Source organism: Terrapene carolina, unplaced genomic scaffold (assembly GCF_002925995.2).
Source record: "Terrapene carolina triunguis isolate 2854851 unplaced genomic scaffold, T_m_triunguis-2.0 Scaffold23, whole genome shotgun sequence".
NCBI lineage: Eukaryota > Metazoa > Chordata > Testudines > Emydidae > Terrapene > Terrapene triunguis.
The window spans coordinates 12253176-12273109 of record NW_020664374.1 but is presented as its reverse complement, the minus strand read 5'-3'; the positions used below and the strand labels follow the sequence as shown (position 1 = coordinate 12273109).

At 39.6% G+C, this 19934-nt stretch overlaps 1 protein-coding gene across 2 annotated transcripts in view; it reads left to right on the top strand.

Annotated features, from left to right (window-relative positions):
• LOC113406219 (E3 ubiquitin-protein ligase Midline-1) overlaps nucleotides 1-19934 on the top strand; it is a 354834-nt gene that overhangs the window by 321498 nt on the left and 13402 nt on the right. For both annotated transcript variants that reach the window (XM_026649567.1, XM_026649563.1), the window contains exons 4-7: nucleotides 256-363; nucleotides 4465-4613; nucleotides 9307-9434; nucleotides 12896-13039. In XM_026649567.1, the coding sequence (XP_026505352.1) occupies nucleotides 256-363; nucleotides 4465-4613; nucleotides 9307-9434; nucleotides 12896-13039 (529 nt within the window). The remainder of the gene's footprint in view (nucleotides 1-255; nucleotides 364-4464; nucleotides 4614-9306; nucleotides 9435-12895; nucleotides 13040-19934) is intronic.

The following is a 19934-nucleotide window of genomic DNA, read 5'->3' as shown; positions in this document are numbered from 1 at the left end:
CACAGCACCTGACAGGTCCTATTTGACTTTGGTTAGAAATAGTGATGAGTTTGTCTGTACAGTGATACATTATTCAAAAGTCCAGACAGAGTATTTTCATATCCATATTTCAAGGTCCAGAATAGGGAAAGTAAACAGAACAAAATTTATGAAACAAAATGAAAAATGCAAACAAATTTTTAGAAATGATCATTTTAAATTAAAAATAAAATGAAAAAGACCAGAATTTTCTAACCAAGGTGACTTGCTCTTCAGGTGAATGCATCGCGACAAGAAACCAAGCTGACCGAGGAATGTGACCTGCTCATTGAAATAATCCAACAGAGACGACAAATTATTGGAACCAAAATAAAGGAAGGGAAGGTAAGAGCTCTTCCCCCGATAGTTCAAATGGGTCAGCAGTGTTTCTTCATGCTCTGTAACTTCCATGATTTCTTGACTTAATGTGCTATTAATACACACTTACAAGAGTCCTTGGATACTCCTTGCCATCTGTGACTTTTAGGTGAATGGAGATGCTGTCTGTTGTCTGCATTGGGTAAACATTCAGTCATCGCTTAAAACTTATTGAGTGTTATTTAGTGTTAATCTAACCTTATGCGATTTTGGTGTTTAAGGGTTTTTTTGGTGATTTAATATGATTTTTAAAAATCAAATAATTTATATAATATTTTCCAACAGGGATGTGATTTCACTTATCAAAAGATATTAATAAAATTAGGGACTAAAAAAACGTTCACTTTATCAGAAATCTGAAGGCATTTGCCCATAGCAAGAATTTACTGTATCACAGGATTTGCTCTCCAGTCATCTGCATTAATATTTTATTCCGTATAAACCTAAATTATTTATTAAAGACATTTATACAAAATAACTCTACAGACAAGAGCAATTACTTTCAAGATAACACTTTTTTAAAGACTGTAATGGGGAACTTTAACTCGGATTTTACAGAAAGTGGTATGAGATTTTTACTGTCTAAAAATATTGGGAATGTAAGTTCAATGCCATTGCTTTCCTAATAACTGCAGGACAGTGATTGTTAGTGTCAACCTAATGAATAAGGCAAATCTCAGATATACATTCAAGATTAAAATTGATCTAGCTACCTGCTAAATTAAGGAACATCTTAGTTTTAGATCATTATTCTTGTTTCTTTTGGAGCATGGCATTTATTCTTTAGCTGCTAAAGTAGCTGGAAGAGTGAAACAAATTCTTCTTGTGTGGGAAAAGCTCAGACAAGGAATAAAGTCAAGGGCAGGTTAAATGGTTCACTTAGCTGTCAAGATATTCCAATTAACTTGAAATAAAAAAGGCTGTAGGCAAGGGCTGACTTCAACATGTTTGAAGACCATAGTTCCCATTCGTTATTTGACAGATCTTGAAGTTCTTCATAATGTTAACAAAATACATCTCCCTTCAAGATGTAGTAAGCCAGCCTTCTGCATAATCTTCTTGGCTGTATTTCTGCGTACATTGAGACCAACCCTACTACCGTCAAAATTCATGGCAAACTTCCTATTCATTGGAAGCTGCCCATTATGCATATAGATTTCATCTTTAAAAGATCCTACACCAGATTCTGATCTCAATTACACCAATGAAAACTTGTAGATTTCATTAGTTACTTTGGATTTTGTCCAGTGTAACTAGGATCAGACTCTGCCCCATTCTTTTTTCTGTTAAAAAAAAAATCAGACTTCTAATAACCCCGTAAATACTTGAAAAATATCTGGCTCCTTCCTAAAATCTGCATCACTTGCACGCTCTGGATTGTTTTGATGAGGCTCTTCATTACTGACAAGGTTGCTGCTGATGATTTGTTTTTAAGAAATATTTTAAAACAAATATTAAAGACCTGTTTGTTCGCAGCCCCCTGCATGGGAATGTGAGGCCACAAGAAAGCCTCCAGAGGCCAGGCACAATGGGAGTCCTTGCACAACACTGGAAAAGTTTCTACCTGTTTTCCAACAATGATGCAACAGCTATCCCAGTACTACCAACTGGTATAGACAGGGGTCAGGGATTTTTATCAACATGCCATGAAAACCTGCCCAAAGCTGCTGGAAAACAAGTACAAAATGTTCTAGTTTAGGTCTACCCAAGGAGCCCAGAGATAGTTACCACCTATATCTGCTAGCCTCTGCTAATGGGTCAAGGCAGGGGTGGAGCCATGTCCTGTCCCTCCCTCCTTCGCACTGAGCAGCGAAGCCATAGAACAGAGTGCATGTTGCACCCTCTTTATCATCAGCTATTCCACAAAGGAGATCTAGGAGGCACAATACTGCCAAACTCCCCTTTGGCCTGTGACTGTGGCAAGAGAACTATGGACTCCAGACTGGAGCTCCAGCTGTTATAAGGATGAGGGCTCTGACATGGGACTGTGGCTATGTGCAACAGCTAGCCCTTAATGTACTGTTGTATACTTGTGTAATCACGTGAAGTGTACTTAACTGAATTAGGCATTTAAATGTCAAACAGATGAGATGTGTTAAGTATAGAGGACATTCCTGCAGTAGGGGAAGGGAGGTTCTTCCTTTCCAGATTTATCATCTATTGTTTATATAAAGAAGCTGAAAAATACTAGTTCAGACGTTGGGCCTGCCAACCAGGAAAGTGTCCTCTGGTGCCTAAAGTGCATTGTGTAACATTTGTTCAGTTAATTACTTGGTTTGTTAATGAATACCACAGGAAAGAGTTGAACAAAACTTGCATGTTCAGGCAGTGAACGTGTCACTGCCTAGGGCAGTATATGCTGAAAAGCTGTCTCTTCATGAACGCACACATAGAGCATGTCTTGCTCTGCACAGAACAATCCCCAACATATGTACAGTATCTAAACAAATGGCTCCTTTCCTAGCTATCTACCTACCCCCGTACAGCATGTTCATGAGAAACGATCAATTAAATGAGGGCTGGATTGTGCCCCTTTCCGCACATGAGTTACCTACTGGCTTCAGTGGGACTCCTCTTGTGAGTAAGTGCTCACCAATGTGAGTAATGGATGTGCAATCTAGTCCTTAATGTTTTGTGAGGGGGGGGGAGATGCTGTTTGGTAGATTATATCAATAGTGAATTATGCTGAAAGTATATTATGATCTTTTTTCTTTGAAGAGCAGGTAACAAATGTTTGTTTCATTCGAATACTCAACAATAGTAGCAGCCAACCACTGTGAATATGCTGTAGCAGTAGATCACATTAGGAACCAGCCAGAACATTAACATCTTCACAATTTGTACGTTTCTGTAGCAAATTATCTTCATTCATTGCTTGTATTTTGTGGGAAAACATCAATGTTAAAGATTTTCAGCCTTGTTCAACATTGACCTTTTTTTTTAAATTTCCTAAAAGGAATATTTTATTTTTGCTTGTGGACTCAGTTGTCCTAAAACAAATTAATATGTACCCTCACCTCCACTCAGGATGCATAACTCCCATTGCAGTCAATTATCTGGCAGCAGAACGAGCAACTACAATGTTTATTATTTAATTAATGAGACTGTTAGAGTTTGTGTTAACTTTAGTATACAATTATGATCTTTATGCTATTCCACTTAATCATTAATTTCCTGATTTTATACATAGCCAGGGCTTAATGTCCTTCTGAGGTCCAAAGTTATTACATTTCCTTCCTTTTTTCCCCTCCTGTTGGAACTATGTGGTGGTGGTGATGATGATTTTATAGAAATAGGAAGGATTCCCAGAGCTTTCAGGAACTAAGAGGCATCAGGAGCCAACATTGTCTCTAAAAGGCAGATTGATTGGTCCCCTCCCTAGCCTTCCAGCTAATGGTACTTTCCAGGACAATGTCATATCTCGTGTGGATTTCCGGACTGGATACTTCCTTGCTACGTATAGGAGAAGCACAATCAATTCTCCCTTTATAGCTGTGCTTCTGAGTAGCCAAATTCATTCCACACAACAGGTTAGGATCTGAACAAACATATAATAAAATAAAAAGGATGAACATTTATTTATCGTTAGTAAACATGAACCAACCCCCTTAGTCAAGTTTTGTTTTCAGGTCATTTTTGTGTATACCAATTCGGGACTAAACGAAAAGTAATGAATTTTGTAAACTGCTCTTAACACATTTTTCATCACTTCAGGGAAATGGTTATCAAAATACCTTTTAGTTATCATGTAAGCAGAAAGTGCCAGGAAATGACGTTCTTGCTGAAGGAAAATTGGCTAGCTGTGCTTGTTTTGGCCCCCCTCTGCTGTTTCCAGTATGGAAAAAGTTGAGGTAGAAAGAACAAATCAGTCCTCTTGTAAAATAGCCCATAGCTTTTACTTGGCTGATGTCGCCTATGAGTAAAGCAGGTTGAAAAGAGGCTCTTTCTCCTCAGTTAAGCCACTGATGTTAACACCCCATTTGCACTATGACCATGAGCACAAAGTGTAAACGCTAATGTGATTTGTGAGCATGTGGATATGACTATTTTCTTATGTTTTTGTTCAAGGTGGTGAGACTGAGAAAACTGGCTCAGCAGATTGCAAACTGCAAACAGTGCATTGAACGCTCTACGTCTCTCATCTCTCAGGCTGAACAGTCTCTGAAGGAGAATGATCATGCGCGCTTCCTGCAGACGGCTAAAAATATCACTGAGAGGTAAAGGCATGGTAGGGAATTTCCTCCTGGCAGATGTAAGAACTTACAGTTTGGGTGGTTGATTGGTTATGATTGCCCTCTTGTCTTGCTGTAGGTGCCTTCAAAGAATAAATGGGGGTTGAATTGCTTTATTCTACACTAATGAACATTGGTATTGCCTTGAAATGTCAAGGGCCTTTCTATAATATTGAATCAAAACATCTATTTAAAAAAGGAAAGACACATGAGGATGGAACTGTTTTAGGTATTGTTTCATCATCCATAGATGAAGAAGGTGGCATAGTTCTACATGGAGACTGATAAATACTAATTGGTAGTTTGGCTATAAATACACTTATAATTAGAGTTGGCCAGAAACTGTAATTCCCCGTTCTATGGGAAATTGCAAATTAAAAGAAAAAAAATCCAAAGTGGAAAGAAAAATGAACTTTCCTGAAGGATCGAAATTTCAAACTGTTTCTGAGACTCCCTAAGCTGCCAAAAAACCCAGCGGCCCACCAGGTGAGGAACCAGGCAGCTTTCAGCCTGGGAGCCAGATAACTTGGGGAACCTGGGAACCAGCATTCCCAGGGCTTTTGAGCTGCTGAAGGCTGGGGAGCCTGGAAACCCAGGTTGCCAAGGAACAGGAAGCTCAGGAGCCAGGGCTCATAAGGCTTCAGGCTCCTGGCTGCCTAGTAGCCTGCCAGGCGTGCCATGAGAAGCGGAAGCTTGGGCTGCTGACGAGCCACAAGCCTTGCAGACTGGGCTCCTGGGCAGCCAGCCAAGGAGCTCCGTGGGTGAGAGGGCAGTAGAGGAGACAGATGTTCAGTGGAACCCTGCCTAAATTCTGCTGGAATTTCATTAAAATCTACATGTTCCCATGAAAATGTCTAATTAGGTGTCAATATTCTATTGAGATGGGGGGGGGGGAAGCAAAGTAGCTGTATCTATGATAATATGGAGTCTACAGTATAATGAAAAATGAAGTGGAGCTCCTATTTGGAGCTTGTCTTTCTACTAATATTTACATCTTTGTCCAACTGTTTTTTGTTTGGTTTTTTGGGGGGTATGGGGTCACTTTGTCTTCACATACAGCTAGTCTAAGTGCTGGCCTAGTCTAAGTCATAAGGATCTGTGGTGTTCTTTATTTTATTTTTTACTCTACCTCTTTGAGACACCCTCTGCAGGTGACTGAAATCCCAAAACAACTCCTTTATCCCTCAGAGCTTTCTTTTCTTCATCTCTGATATAAACCAGTGGCATACACTGGAGTGTTGGGAGTAGATTTGGAATGTCAGTTTATTCCTGAGTAAAAAATTAAGCCCAGATCCTACAAAGACTATTACATGTCCTTAACTTTACATATTCTGAGTTAGTCCCATTGACATCAATGGATTTATACACCATGTGTAAATTTTACCATGTGTAATAGAATTCTCAGCCATGGAACCTAAATTTGATTTGGCTGTGTTAGACCCACTTTTGGTGTTTACTTTATAGACCGGTTTCTGTCACCTTTACTTATGGTGAATTGTATTTTACTCCATGAGCAGTCCTTTTGAAGTTAATGGGACCACTCATGTAGTAAAGTACAATTCAACATGAGTAAATGTGTGGGAATTTGTCTACTTCTCAATATTCTAGAGAATTAATCTTTGGGCAGAAATATTTGCAGATACAATACATTTTCAGTGAGTGTTAGAATATGCACAGAAAATCCATTTTGAACTCATAAACATTAATATATTTGCACCAGACCCGTGATTGCAAGAGTTTCACTCATCTAGTCAGAGAACAGTAATAACACCATGTGACAGGTGTGTGCAGTCAAAATTAATCAATGCTTCTTGCATATTATAGACCTGTACCTATGACAAAATGTTCGTGAATAGAGCTGGTTGGAAATCTTCTCACAAAACATTTTCATTGGAAAATGCCAGTTCATCAAACCTGAAATTACTTGTGAAATTTCACCAAATCATAGTCAGTGTTCCAGTGGAACCCTGCCTGGTTCCCTGCCAGCTTGCCTGATTGGCTGCTGGGGAGACCCCTGATGCAGACTGCTCCAGGGCAGGGGACCCCAGGCTTCCAGGGTCCATGGCTCTGTGGCAGGCCCATCATGTAGACTGCTCCTGGGCTGGGGACCCAAAGGCTTCCAGACTCCCTTGCCAACTGAGTCCCTGTGTTGCTCAGTTTCTGAATAGGCAATCCTGGAGCAAGCCAGCCTGGGAGTCTGGAATGCCTGGGGTCCCTGACTCCAGAGTAATCCACATGGCAGGCTACCCTGGAACCACAGATCCTGGGAACCCTTGCAGCTGCTGAGTGAAATTGACATTCTTGTGAGTTTCACCACTGCTAATAGCTAATAGCAATAGCAAGAATGTCAGTTGTAGTCAGCAGCCGTCACTCTGGGGAGTATATTTTGTTTCAGAAACACCATGTGTCGGTGTTTCCAAAAGAAAATGTAAGGATGGGTTTCTGAATCAAAACAAAACCACACTTCAAAATGTTAAAATTTCTCATGAGCCAGAAATCTGAGTTTAGGCCAGCTCTACTTGTGAACGCTCTACGGACCAATGAATAATTTCAAATAAGAATAAATCCGAGAAAATCATAAACTGCTCACAGACAATTTACAAAGTGGAGGAAGAGGCTAAATTTGTTCAATAAATTATTCACCACAAATGATTCTCTCAGCTCTAGTGATGTGTAAAACGTTGCTTGCTGCTAGAGTATGCATGCAGTCACCTCTACAGGGCCCTGAGCTCCAGTGGCTAAAACTGATTTCTTAAAGTTATGTACACTGCATTTTTTCATGCACATATTTCAAAGGGAATGCAGTATAAAATTCTTTGCTGTGGGCACAGTGGGAAACCATGCTTACCACAGGAGTTTTTAGTTAGTGGGTTATTCATCCTGTTAATGAAATCCACTTCCTTTACATAAAGCCTTAGTAATCAGATGCTATATGAGTGAAGTGCTGGAGGGAGAGCTGGGGGAAGTGAAATCTACTTCTGAACCAGAAGGCCATAGGTCTACAGCATGTCATTTGCTCATTAGGTTGTGGGGCACAAAATCCACCTAAAATGGATGCCATTACATGCGTAATACCTTCATTAGTCCAGCCTATGCGGGGCCATGGTAGAGACCTTTTCCGTATAGGGTGTGTGGAGACACCCAGGAGCAGTTGCTGTGTTCACAAATGCACCTCTGTCCTTCCCAGCAACCCCAGTATGGGGCTTTTGGTACAGAAGGCCAGATACAAAAATTTTGAGCAACCCTAATGTAATATAAGGTCCAAAAGAAACCAATGAGTCTTTTTTTCCTTTAGGGATAGAAACATTAAGGCCAGATTGTTATTGACCCTTTAGTGAAAATGGGGAAGAGTGCAAGAAACTTCCCCACTGTATGCCAACACTTACACGTGCAGTCCCTACAATAGACCTCATCCACACTGACATAATTACCTGAGTGTCAGCCACAGTCTCAGCAGAACCAATGATGAAGATGATTAACTGCAATTATAGAACAGGAGAAACCTCATTCAGCAAAGTTTCAGAAAACCATTCTTAAAATCCTGGTGAGATGGATGATCTAACTCATTTTTAATCATTCCCATTGTACTTTTCCAAAGACCATGTGAAGCAAAAGGGATTCGTGAAAATTAAAATTCTGAGGAATAGGAGGTCAGACTTTAATCTCTTGAGCCAGGTCTGCAGTGAAATTTTCTGTTTTGGGAAAAGGGTTCATCCGAGCAATGAAAATATTTTGATCTGTGCCTCATGAATGACAGACAAATGCAACTGATTGAAAGTTGTATTGCTGCCTCCAGATTGACACAATTAGTTGTTCCCTGCTGTAATAGCAGGAAGCTGAATCTGTTTGCTCAAATAGATGAGAATTCTCTCCTGAGTTTTCTGTAAACATCACAATCCACTTACACTCCTGGTTCCCGCTGACATGTCTTTGAAATATCCGCCTGAAAAGTTCCAAATGCAGCATCTATCTTAGACCTAATTTTCCTGAAAAAACTCGTCTACAGATGCATGACATTTACTGGAAAAATAAATACAATTTTTGATGTGAGCTAGGCAAGAAAGCATTTCAGGTTTGAAAAAACATTATTCTGCACGTTCATTTTACAACAAAAAGGCTAAGCATTTCAAGATAAAACATCCTGACGTCTGTTTGTTTAATTTTCACTCTGCACTTTTTGAAGCTAAAAATTATGTAACTTGTTTAACAACTGGGGGAGATGTGACAGTCTGAACTAAAACCACAATTTTTGAGACAGATGTGCGAAGGAATGCCTGGAGCAGGAAGCTGCTTAACAAGGCAGTGGTTGAGAGAGATACAGCATCTGTTCAGGGCTGTTTAATACACAGCAGACGCAAATAAAAATATTTCTAAGAAGAATTTTGTTCAACAGGAGAAGGAAAAAACCCTGCTTTTCCATTTTTTAAAACCTATTGATGTATGATCATAATTTTGTTAACGTTGTAGAGTAAAAAAGTTCAACATAGCAAAATGGGAGACAGCCATGTAATGGGCTGACCCTGTGGACTTTGCTTACAGAAGTAAGAACTACAGGATAGAGCACTAAATCAATATGTTTTTTAAAATGGTTGTAAAAATGTGACAATTTTGGGTTGATGATTCTGATGATTAGGAGATGAATGTGAAAGCTACTGCATCCTTGTTTTTTCCATTATAGGGTCTCCATGGCTACTGCATCCTCCCAGGTGTTAATCCCTGAAATTAATCTCAATGATACTTTCGATACTTTTGCGCTTGATTTTACCAGGGAGAAAAAATTGCTGGAATGCCTCGATTATCTTACAGGTATTTTTTTAAACGATTAATTCACTTGTAAAATAGTATGGCCAGGATTGTCACTGTCCCATCCCCATTAGACTCCCTGCATGGATTACCCGTAACACAGGGGAAGGGAAAGGAGTGAGGGACAAGAGTGAGGAGTAGGTGAGGTCTTGCCTCTGTCCCCTCCTCCCTGCCCAGTGCTCTGGCCAGCACAGTTAAGTGGACATGGAGGGGAAAATAAGTTGAGCCCAGTACGTGATGTGCACTGATTCCCCCAACCCCACCCCACGTTGGAGCGATGGGGAAGTAGGGACTGAATCCTGGCTCAGAATCATAATTTGTTCCCTGTTCTACCCCTAGGTCAGTGCTGCTGTGCACTGCCTTGTGTTCAAGGCAGATTACTGTTGCTGTTCAAGGCAGTTTATCCATATATTAGTAACCAGAAGCAATTCTAATAACCAGCACTAAGGAATCAGCAATGAGAGAAGTCTTTGTGTATCAACACATACAGTACACTTCACCCATGAAGTACCTGAAGGAGCTGACAGTGTTCAGGGTTGTATAATGTGTGGCATCTTTTTTCACTGCTATATGGGTTGATCCTACAGTTTTTACTTTCTCAAAGATTCCATCAAGTTAAATAGGAATTTTGCCTGAGTAAATCTGCAGGATTGGGCCCTTCCAAACAGATTGCGTAATCTACAATCACAGAATATTTAATCATTCACAAAGAAAAACAAATTGCTGAAATCAAGACTGTTCTCTTTTTGGTGCCAGAATTAGAACAATTAATTTCAGTTTAATTAATTGAAAACAGAAAAAACATGGCAGCGATTCTAATTTTGGACAGCCTATAAGCAGCCATCACTAATAGTAAGAATGTGGAAATGAAAAACACACGGTATTGTTCAAAGAGCACTTAAAAATTTTGCCTCAGTTTTGATGGGATTTCACAAGGACATGCCATACGCCACCAGAGAAGGCACCCCAGTATTAATTCTGTCCCAGTTGGGATGCCAGCATTCAACTACCCCCTTCCTCAAATTCATCCTACAATAGACCAGACTTCTTCTTGTCCCTTCTGCACAGTTCTGTGAAATGACACACACTCAGGTTTGGGGAAACAACATAATAGGTCTGTTTAGCTAGACATTTTTAATCTAACATTTTCATTATTTGGCTATCCAGTCAAGAATGGCCTACCTACCCATGTCTTTACCAGATTAGTCTTTCATACTAATAATGTGTGGCTCAAATTGCAAAATACAAACAGGAAATCCAAAGTGTCTGAGCACAAAATTCAATCTACCTAGATTTCTTGTATCTCATACATGAGTATTAAAATAAAGAAATTATATATACGTCAGTAGTCCTATATGCTTGGCTATTCTGTATTATAATTTGAAACCTGTAAGGCCAGAATTTACTCCCTTTCCTCATTATGAGTAGTATCTTAGTTGATGAGGAGTTTCACTGAAAACAATGGAGCTATTTGTGAAATGAAGTTCTATTCACAATGATGATTAAATGTTGCAGTCTCTAGCCCTTTATAAACAATTTCTATTCTATTGTGTTTCCTCATTCATGATGCTCTGAAATAGTTAATTTTTTTAAGATAAATTGGTACTTGGATTACCAATTAAAGAAAATTGCCCCTATTACATTTACTACTGGTGAATAAGCAACTTATAAAGATGTATCTATTTCATTGCTTTATAGACCAAAAGCCCTGGGGGCTACAGGTCCAAGGATGGATTTTGCATTCAGACATCTAAATTTATTTGAAAGATGTGGAAAGCCACTTTCAGGCAAGGAACTCCCCTCACATCTTGAGGAATTCCATGTATACTATTGTAGTCTAGCTGGTTCATGAAATAAATAATGCTCCGGAAACATCACCCATATTCTAGTTTCAGGGAAGTCTAGGTACATAGCAGGTGCATTGGATAAAATCCTCCCACTCTGTCTCAAATCCTCCCTCTATTCTGTGATTTTAGAGCATGAATATCTGTACTCTTCAGTGGGAACCCCTATGTGTGCACAAAAAGAGAAAATTCACACTGATGTTTTCAAAGGGGATGAAGGGAATTAGCCACTCAATCCCTGTTGAAATTCAATGGGAATTGGGTGCCTCAATCTCTTAGGCTCCTCCTCCCTTAAGTTTTATAATAGTTACCATTTAACTATCAATTATAATAACTATCATCTTCCCTTAAATTATTATTAATTATTTGTGCTATGGTACTGCCTAGAAGCCTCAACTGGGATTGGGATCCTATTGCACTAGGCATGTAAGAGAATGAAAGCACAAGCATTTCAGTGTATTACAATCCCACAAAATTGGATCCCCGGCCTAGATACAAAGATCAATTTATTTCCTTTTAATCATATTTTTCTAAACTGAAGGAACGGCACTATATGGAGGAGGAAGAATAAGATACAACAGCGTTTAAAAAAACATCTCCAGTAAGTTATTCTGATAGAAAGTCAGGTATTTCTAAAAGCCATGAATGTCAATCTCTAATATTTCAAAGAGAACTCAGGGTAGCAACACAGCAATAGACTCTCTCACAATATGTCGTCAGTTAATATACACTATCTAAATTGCATCAATATCCCTTTCAGAGAATTGTTTTCTTTTTCTTTTGCTTATATTCCCATTCTGGAATGAATGTTCTTATTTTCATCCCTTTTTGTTAATACCCATATGTCCCAAGGGTTCCTCGGTTTGGAAAAAAATGCGCTGACAAGCTTCTGTGATACAATATTTAGAGCAGCACAAATCATGGTCACATTTGAGCATTTCCTCTCAGTTGCCTCTTTTACATAAATGAAAAATGCTGTTTGGAACAAAGTCTACCTCTTTAATCCTTGCATAACACATAAATAAAATAGAAGCTTTAAAATATAAACATATTTAATAGCAAAATACAATTTTAAAATGTTATGTTAAAATAAAGTTGCTGGGAAAGGAACAATAGACTCTTCTATTGTGATTTTTTTTAAAGTGCTCATGGCAGTCTGAGAAATGCCAGCAAAAAACATGTGTAGTCCATTTTTTCCTTTACTTTTAATTCAGGTGCAATTGGGTCATTTTTGTACAACCTTCTCTGTGAGTCATTAGTACCACTGACCTCATTGGGGCTATTCATATTAAAGCTACTTAGATGTGAAAGGATTTTTAAGATCTGCCCCCAGGGAGGGTGGAAATTTTATGACAGGAATTCCTGGAGACTGATTTTTAAACTACCCATCTAAGGGCCACATCATCCGTTTTTAAGAAGTTCCCATTGACATTAGCAAGAAGTTGGCATCCTGAGGGCCCTTCCAACCCTACATTTTTAAGTTCTGCCTAAAAATCTGTGGTACAATATGGCCATAAAATCCCATCTAAAATTTGCACATTAATTTCAGAGGTGAAAGGGAAAGTACCCTACTAAGTCAGTCAGCTCCTTCCCTTAACAGTTGTTCTTGGTTTTTCACAGCTCCTAACCCTCCAACCATTAGAGAAGAGCTCTGTACAGCTTCTTACGACACAATCACTGTCCACTGGACGTCAGATGATGAGTTCAGTGTGGTCTCATATGAGCTGCAATATACCATCTTTACTGGACAAGCTAATGTAGTTAGTAAGTATAAACCTTCTAATTTTCTGTTCTGTTTAATTGTGAGTTTCAGCAAATTACATGCCTTCAAATACAAATATATACAGAAGTCAAGAGGAAAAGGGGAAAAAAACATAATTCCTATACATTTTTATTGCTCTGTTTCTATATTTAAAGTCCAATGACTATAATGATTTTGAAAGGATTTTCAAATTCAAAACTTGTGTGGCTTGAATTCCTTATATGCGTACGTTTGCTAGGAGTGTAGTAGGGTGGGAGTTTAAAAAACAATAATAGATTCCTAATGGTATAAATACAATCCATCTCATAAGAGATGAGCAGTATTCATAACTTTTTAGACTATTTCTATGATTTTAAGTGAGTTTTAAATGTATGTACTGTAGTTATAAATTCTGAGCAGTGGTATTGCCAGTATAAGCAAAGCCAGATGGCCAGGGCCAGGGACAGATTTTCTAAAACACTTAGCACCCAATAGCTCCCATTGAAACACTTATGGTGAGAATTTCAAAAGAACTCATTACCCAATAAAACTGTACTCATTTGAAAATCTGATTTCTTTAGATTAAGCCCTTGATCTGCCAAAACAGTTAAGTATGTGCTTAACTTTAAGCAAGTAGTGCTATTGATTTAAATGGGATTATTCATGTGCTTGAAGGTAAGATTTGGTCAAAGACTATTCAAGTGCTTATGTTCAAAAGCACCTATGTGACTAAGGAGCCTACTTTCAAAAGTGGCTAAGTCTCATTGACTTTCAGTTAGACCCATGCTCCTAAGTGACTTAGGTTCTTTTGAAAAAAATTTACTCTTAGGGATAAAAATAAAGGTTTTTCCTACCAACTTCCATTGTCTGTAGGGCTACAGAAAGTAGGGATTCATTTCAGTGTGAAGCTTCTCTCAGGGTATGTCTACACCCAGCCGCTAGTTCGGCGGCTGGGAATCGAAGTTCTGGGTTCGACTTATCGCGTCTTGTCTAGACGCGATAAGTCGAACCAGGAAGTGATCGCCGTCGACTGCGGTACTCCAGCTATACGAGAGGAGTACCGCGGCGTCGACGGGGGAGCCTGCCTGCCGCGTGTGGACCGAGGTAAGTTCGAACTAAGGTACTTCGACTTCAGCTACGTTATTCACGTAGCTGAAGTTGCGTACCTTAGTTCGAATTGGGGGGTAAGTGTAGACCAGGCCTTAGTGTATTAAAATCAAAGGGAGTAAACATCAGTGGGAAAAACTATTGACGTGGTGATTTTATTTGACTCAGATTTTATAATTACGCTAACCCTTGCATTGTCCTATATAACTTATAGTAGAACATTTTCCTTTGCCTTGATACTAGGAGTTTTATGAAAGACCAAATTTAATTTGTTGTTCCTTATGGGTTAATTTGTTTGTAGGCAACTATTCTACCAGTAATTAACCCCCTAATTTTTATTACTGTAAATTACTAAAATAGGTCAAAATCCACAAAGAAACGTAGGTACTTAAAGCCCAGGTTTTTGGAAGAGGAAGCTGCCTGCCATATACCTGTAGTCCAGTGATTTGGGTACTTGCCCAGGATGAGGTAAATCCTGGTTCAAGCTCCCTACTGTCTATTGAAGAGAAGGACTGTGAACAGGGTTCTCCCACGTTTCAATGGAGTGTCCTAGGCACTGAACTATAGTGGCAGTCTCTCTCTCTCTCTCTCTCCCTCTGGCCCAGTGCATATTTAATTATTTATACAGAATGGAACGGCTTCAACAAGAGTGACCGAGAAAGCCCCACATCAGAATAACCCATAGTTCAGAGTTTAGAGCACTCACCTGGGAGACCCCAGAGTGAATCCCTTCTCCCCTTCAGGCAGGATAGAAAATTGAACTGGGGTCCCCCACATCCCAGGTGAGTACCGTAATTGCACGGCTAAATGTAATATAGGCAGCGGTGAAAGTAACTTAAAGGACTTACCAGTATGCCAAAGTCCTGAGTGGGGGTGTGACCTCAACTGGAAGAGGCGGGGCCTTTAAATCAAGATTTAAAGGCCCCAGGGTAGGCAGCAGGAGCCCTGGGCCCTTTAAAGCACCGCCTGAGCCCAGCTGCCTGAGCCTTAGGGTAGGCGGCAGGGCTCGGGCGGTGCTTTAAAGGGCTCCCCGCAGCGGCAGGAGCCCTGGGGCCTTTAAAGCGCTGCCTGAGCCCAGCTGCCGGAGCCCCAGGGCTCGGGAGGCTCCAGCTGCTGCAGGGAGCCCCGGGCCCTTTAAAGCGCCAGCCTGGGGAAGCCGGTCTAGTCCAGCACGGTGTACCGGCCCTTGCCGGTACACAGTACCGGCTTACTTTCACCTCTGAATATGGGAGGCCTTGTCTTTCTTTTCCCGTCTGTTTTGTGTGGAGTCTGGCAGGCACCTAAGCTGCCTGACACCAAGAAAGGGAGTTCTGGCTGTGGATCACAAGTAGAGAGAGTTGCTTCCCTGCAGCCTGGACTTAGGCATCAATCTCTGTGAGAGGGGTGGAGCATAGGACACGCCTCTGTCATCGGCATCTCCCATTGGCTAGCGTAGGCTGCTCCTCACCTAACATGCTGGCTTTTGTGTGTCCCATTCTTAGGCACCTATCTCTCCCCATCCATGTTATAGGGATCACAGGTGCCTAACTGTCTTTGTGGGGTCCTGTGATTTTTCCCCATCTGCATAATGGAAATAATAATACCAGGCTGATGAATTGAGAGGATGAATAGTCATAAATGTTTTGAGATGCTTTGATGAAAGTTAGTACTGTGTCTAAGTGCAATTCCCGCTTTTAATACCTGGGAAAGAGGTGTGGTCTAAACACAGGCTTGGAAGCCTGAGATCTAATCCAGGTTCTAGCACTGATGCCTGTGGCCATGGTCAAGCACCACACACTCACCACCTTAGTTCCTATGTCTTTAAAATGGGGTGAGCATTTACTACCCCCTCTAAATGGTTTGTCTGAGGATTACTTAGCTGCAAAGTGGTCTGAAGATGAGTGCTATCACAGGATAGAGCATCATTTTGTAAATAGGAATGCTGGAATATTGAAAGCACATGCTTGTCAAATACTTGAGTGAACCCTGCATTTAGTATTTCACTTGTACGCTTAATTCTTGTCAACAGCCTCTAAATTCTTAATAGAGCTGAGTAGAAAGGCCAAGTAAACTTCAATATACACTTGTACACCCTGGTTAACTGATGGATTTAATGCAATAAAGGCTTAAGAGTACTCCAAAGGAATTAGAGCAAGGCAGACAACAGAAAGAAAAGATTCTCTGATTAATCACTAACAAGCAGACAGAACTGTGCAACAATGCAGTGTGCTGCTTATTCTGTGACCCATTTTCATACATGGTATTACGCCTGACAGAAGGCATATTGTGGGGTAAAGAGAGCATGTCAGCTGCAGAACATTAGGGATGGGTTTGATGTGAAATGTAAATGACGGCAGAAGTGATTGCAATTTCTGCACCTTTGTAATCTGAGGCTTTCTGTTCCTTGTTTACTAGTGAATAAACAACAACGTATCTCCTTTTAAGGCTATGTTGTAGGCCTCACATGTAGAGGTGAGAGCTTTGATCTACAAAACAAGTATTAATGGGGTTTTGGTGTTGTAATATGGTAATTTTTTGGAATTGCAGTGTGAAATGCTCAGTGTTTGCTATGAAATTGAATTGTCGCACTTGCTGTTTTCCATACATAATAGCATTAAAGCATCAAATAAAAATTAATGAATCAAATAAACATCTTCAGAGGGCTATTTATAAAATGTGTTTTATATATTTCAAACAAATGAAGATATGTTGTGGCAATATGTTGGACCTAATTATCCTATTTCACCAGTTTTACATCATTGCAACTCCATTGACTTCAGTGGACTTCCTCTCTTGATTTATACCGGTGGAAATCAGAATTAGTCCCGTGTTCTTTGAAGAAACTGATTTCTCAAAATGTTTATGGCTTCTTCAGGTCTCTCTCAAGAGTGAAAAATGGGTGGCTGTTTGTTTTAATTTTACTTTCAGCTGTAAGCCATGGAACTGTAAAGTTTTATTTTAAGTCATAAAAAATGTATAAACATTGTTTTACTTCTTGTAAAGCTTCCTTTTTTCTCTCCGAGATAAAGTCCTGTGCCTCATAGTGGAGATGCCATTTCCTTCTTGCAAATACCAATTCCAAGGGGAGAATCCCTACAAGCCTGCCCTGATTTCTTCGATGTAAACCTCTATAACATGATTAGGTCCAACTTCTAACCATACTCAGAGATTTGTCCACCAGCCTCCTGTTTTTACCCAGAGTGCTCTTGAGTGGGTTTTTTTTTCTTCATGTAGATCATACTCTTTGTCCTTTCGTGGAGTTGAATCTTCCTGTTTTTATATTTGACTTTCCAAGAATGCAGTTGAAATACTGGAGTGTTAACCTCTTGAATTTTGAAATAAAGGGTATATTCAATGGAACCCTCTTACAGTGAATTATTTTTCCCAGAACAGTTTAGTATAAGTGGAAGTTCGCTGTTGTTGGGTTTGCAGTCTTCACGTTGCAATGTACTGAAACAAATTATTCTATTTTAATATAATGGAGATCCAGTAAAAGGTGGTTTCCCTATATTTGTGGCATTTACATACTGCCACATAGTAAAAGGCATTCTTCACTTCTTCCCCACCCATCCCCAAACAATGCATGCAGTGGCTGCTGTTACTGCAGGTTACCTCCTGCAGAGAGTGTCTATCCATTTCTATCCATGAATTAGTCAGGAGGAAGTAGCTAGAGTACTGTATCAGGCCAATATGCTTCTTTCCCCAGAGGCTATGTGAATTACTTTGGATACGTACCCACACATTCTACTTATGTAAGTTGTTATTTTGGAATCCATTTCTTAGAACTGCATAGCCAGATTTGCTGCACTTTCCTGTCTTTACTACATTTCCCTCAGCAAAAGCATACGTTATTAAGAGGTTATTATGAATTCAGCAAGAAAAACAAACCTAAACTTTACTGATGCATTTTGTGTCCAACATAATAAATTATAATATCTTTTATTAACTGATAAATGTGGAGGTTAAAATTTGATCCAGGCCTTATTTAATACAGGAAAGATTATTTCCAAATGCGGCCAAATTGCTTGGCTACCAAAGACCTGGCAGCACTGTTTCTATAACAATGTAGAACTTTAAATTAAGCAGCTTTTTACTACAGTAGTTATTCTCAAAGCTAATATTATCTGAGGAGCTGTTTGCACATTAGCATCTCTGAGAAGTAGCTAATCATCTGTAATCTAAATACTGTAAATGCCTTTTTATAATTACTGTGTACTTGTACTAGTTGCTTTGCCTGCAGTATAATTTTTTTACTCCTTTTAAATCATGTGAAACATAAATCATGTAAAAAACCTAGTACTTTTTTAACATCGTAGAATTGCTTTAGTACACTACTGTAAAGGTCATGGAATTGCTTTAGTACACTACTGTAAAGGTCAGCTTTTAACTCTTTGTCTTCACTGTATGCAGCACAATGTGTTTTTGAACAGCACTCATGGCTCTGTCTCTAAGGGTACGTCTTCACTACCTGCCGTATCGGCGGGTAGCAATAGATTTATCCGGGATCGATATATCGCGTCTCCTTAAGACGCGATATATCGATCCCCGAACGCGCTCACCGTCGACTCCGGAACTCCACCAGAGCGAGCGGCGGTAGCGCAGTCGAGGGGGGAGCCACGGCCGTCGATCCCGCGCCATCTGGACCCCAGGTAATTCAATCCAAGATACTTCAACTTCAGCTACGCTATTTGCGTAGCTGAAGTTGCATATCTTGGATCGATTTCCCTGCCCCCCCACCCCCCAGTGTAGACCAGCCCTTAGACCAAATACAGGAGGCAAGAGATTAATTCTGTTACTCCTGGTCATTGAGAGAATCAGGCTTGTTATATATATGTAAAGATACAGTATAAGGTGAAAATCTACCCTGAGATTGGACCTAAAGAAATTGCAAGGATAAAATTTTCAATAGTTAACTCGATTGAAAGTCAACAGGACTTTCTTTGACATTACTGAGAACTATGAAATTATGCAAATTTTACTCTCTTCATATAGTTCTTAAACTGATTAAAAGAGATTTCCTATATTCTAAAGAAAAATTCCATAGTGCTTTCTCAGTGAATATCTCTTTAATGTACAATAGCCCATGTGCCAAATGTGGGATAAAAACAGGAAAACCTCAGACTGTTAAAACAGTGTTCAAAGATCATATTGCTTAGGAAAAATTGTTATGTATTTAGCAGAAATTCTGTCTATATTAATTTCATCCATGTGGGAATGTGGAGGGGGAGGGTTATATATCTGTCACCTTCTCCCACTGTCATTGCTCCACTGATGTGAGTTGGTAATAAATTTATTGAAATAAAGCATTTTTAAACAATTAAAATTCTTGGGAGATTAGATAACCTTCCTGTGACTTATGTGTTCCTGGTGGAGTTTAAAAAGAGAAGTGTTTTGTTAAAACAGTGTAAATTTTAGTAGCATTTACACATTGGGATTTTTCCCGTCTGGTTTTTAAAGTGCGTCAGCAACCAACCCTGGGGAAATAGCTTTACAAATTATTACCTCCAGATTGTAGAAAACTTAATTATTTTTTTTCCAGTGAAAACTCACACATTCTGCATGGGCATCACTGTACTGACAGCACCATTTCAGGATGTAATTTAAATTCCCTAAATTCTTCTATGATACGTACATTGTTTTACCACCTGCAGGAGACTTAATCTTAATGTTTAAAGCCCTAGATTTCTGAAACAAGAAACCTGAATCTACAAACAATATGTGCACATGCTGTGATTAGGAGCAGTCGTGTCTCTCAGCTGCTTCTTCTATGCCTGTGCATAAAGCTTAATGGTGCTGCTGTGGCATTTAAACCATTGGCCATGGTAGGGAGTC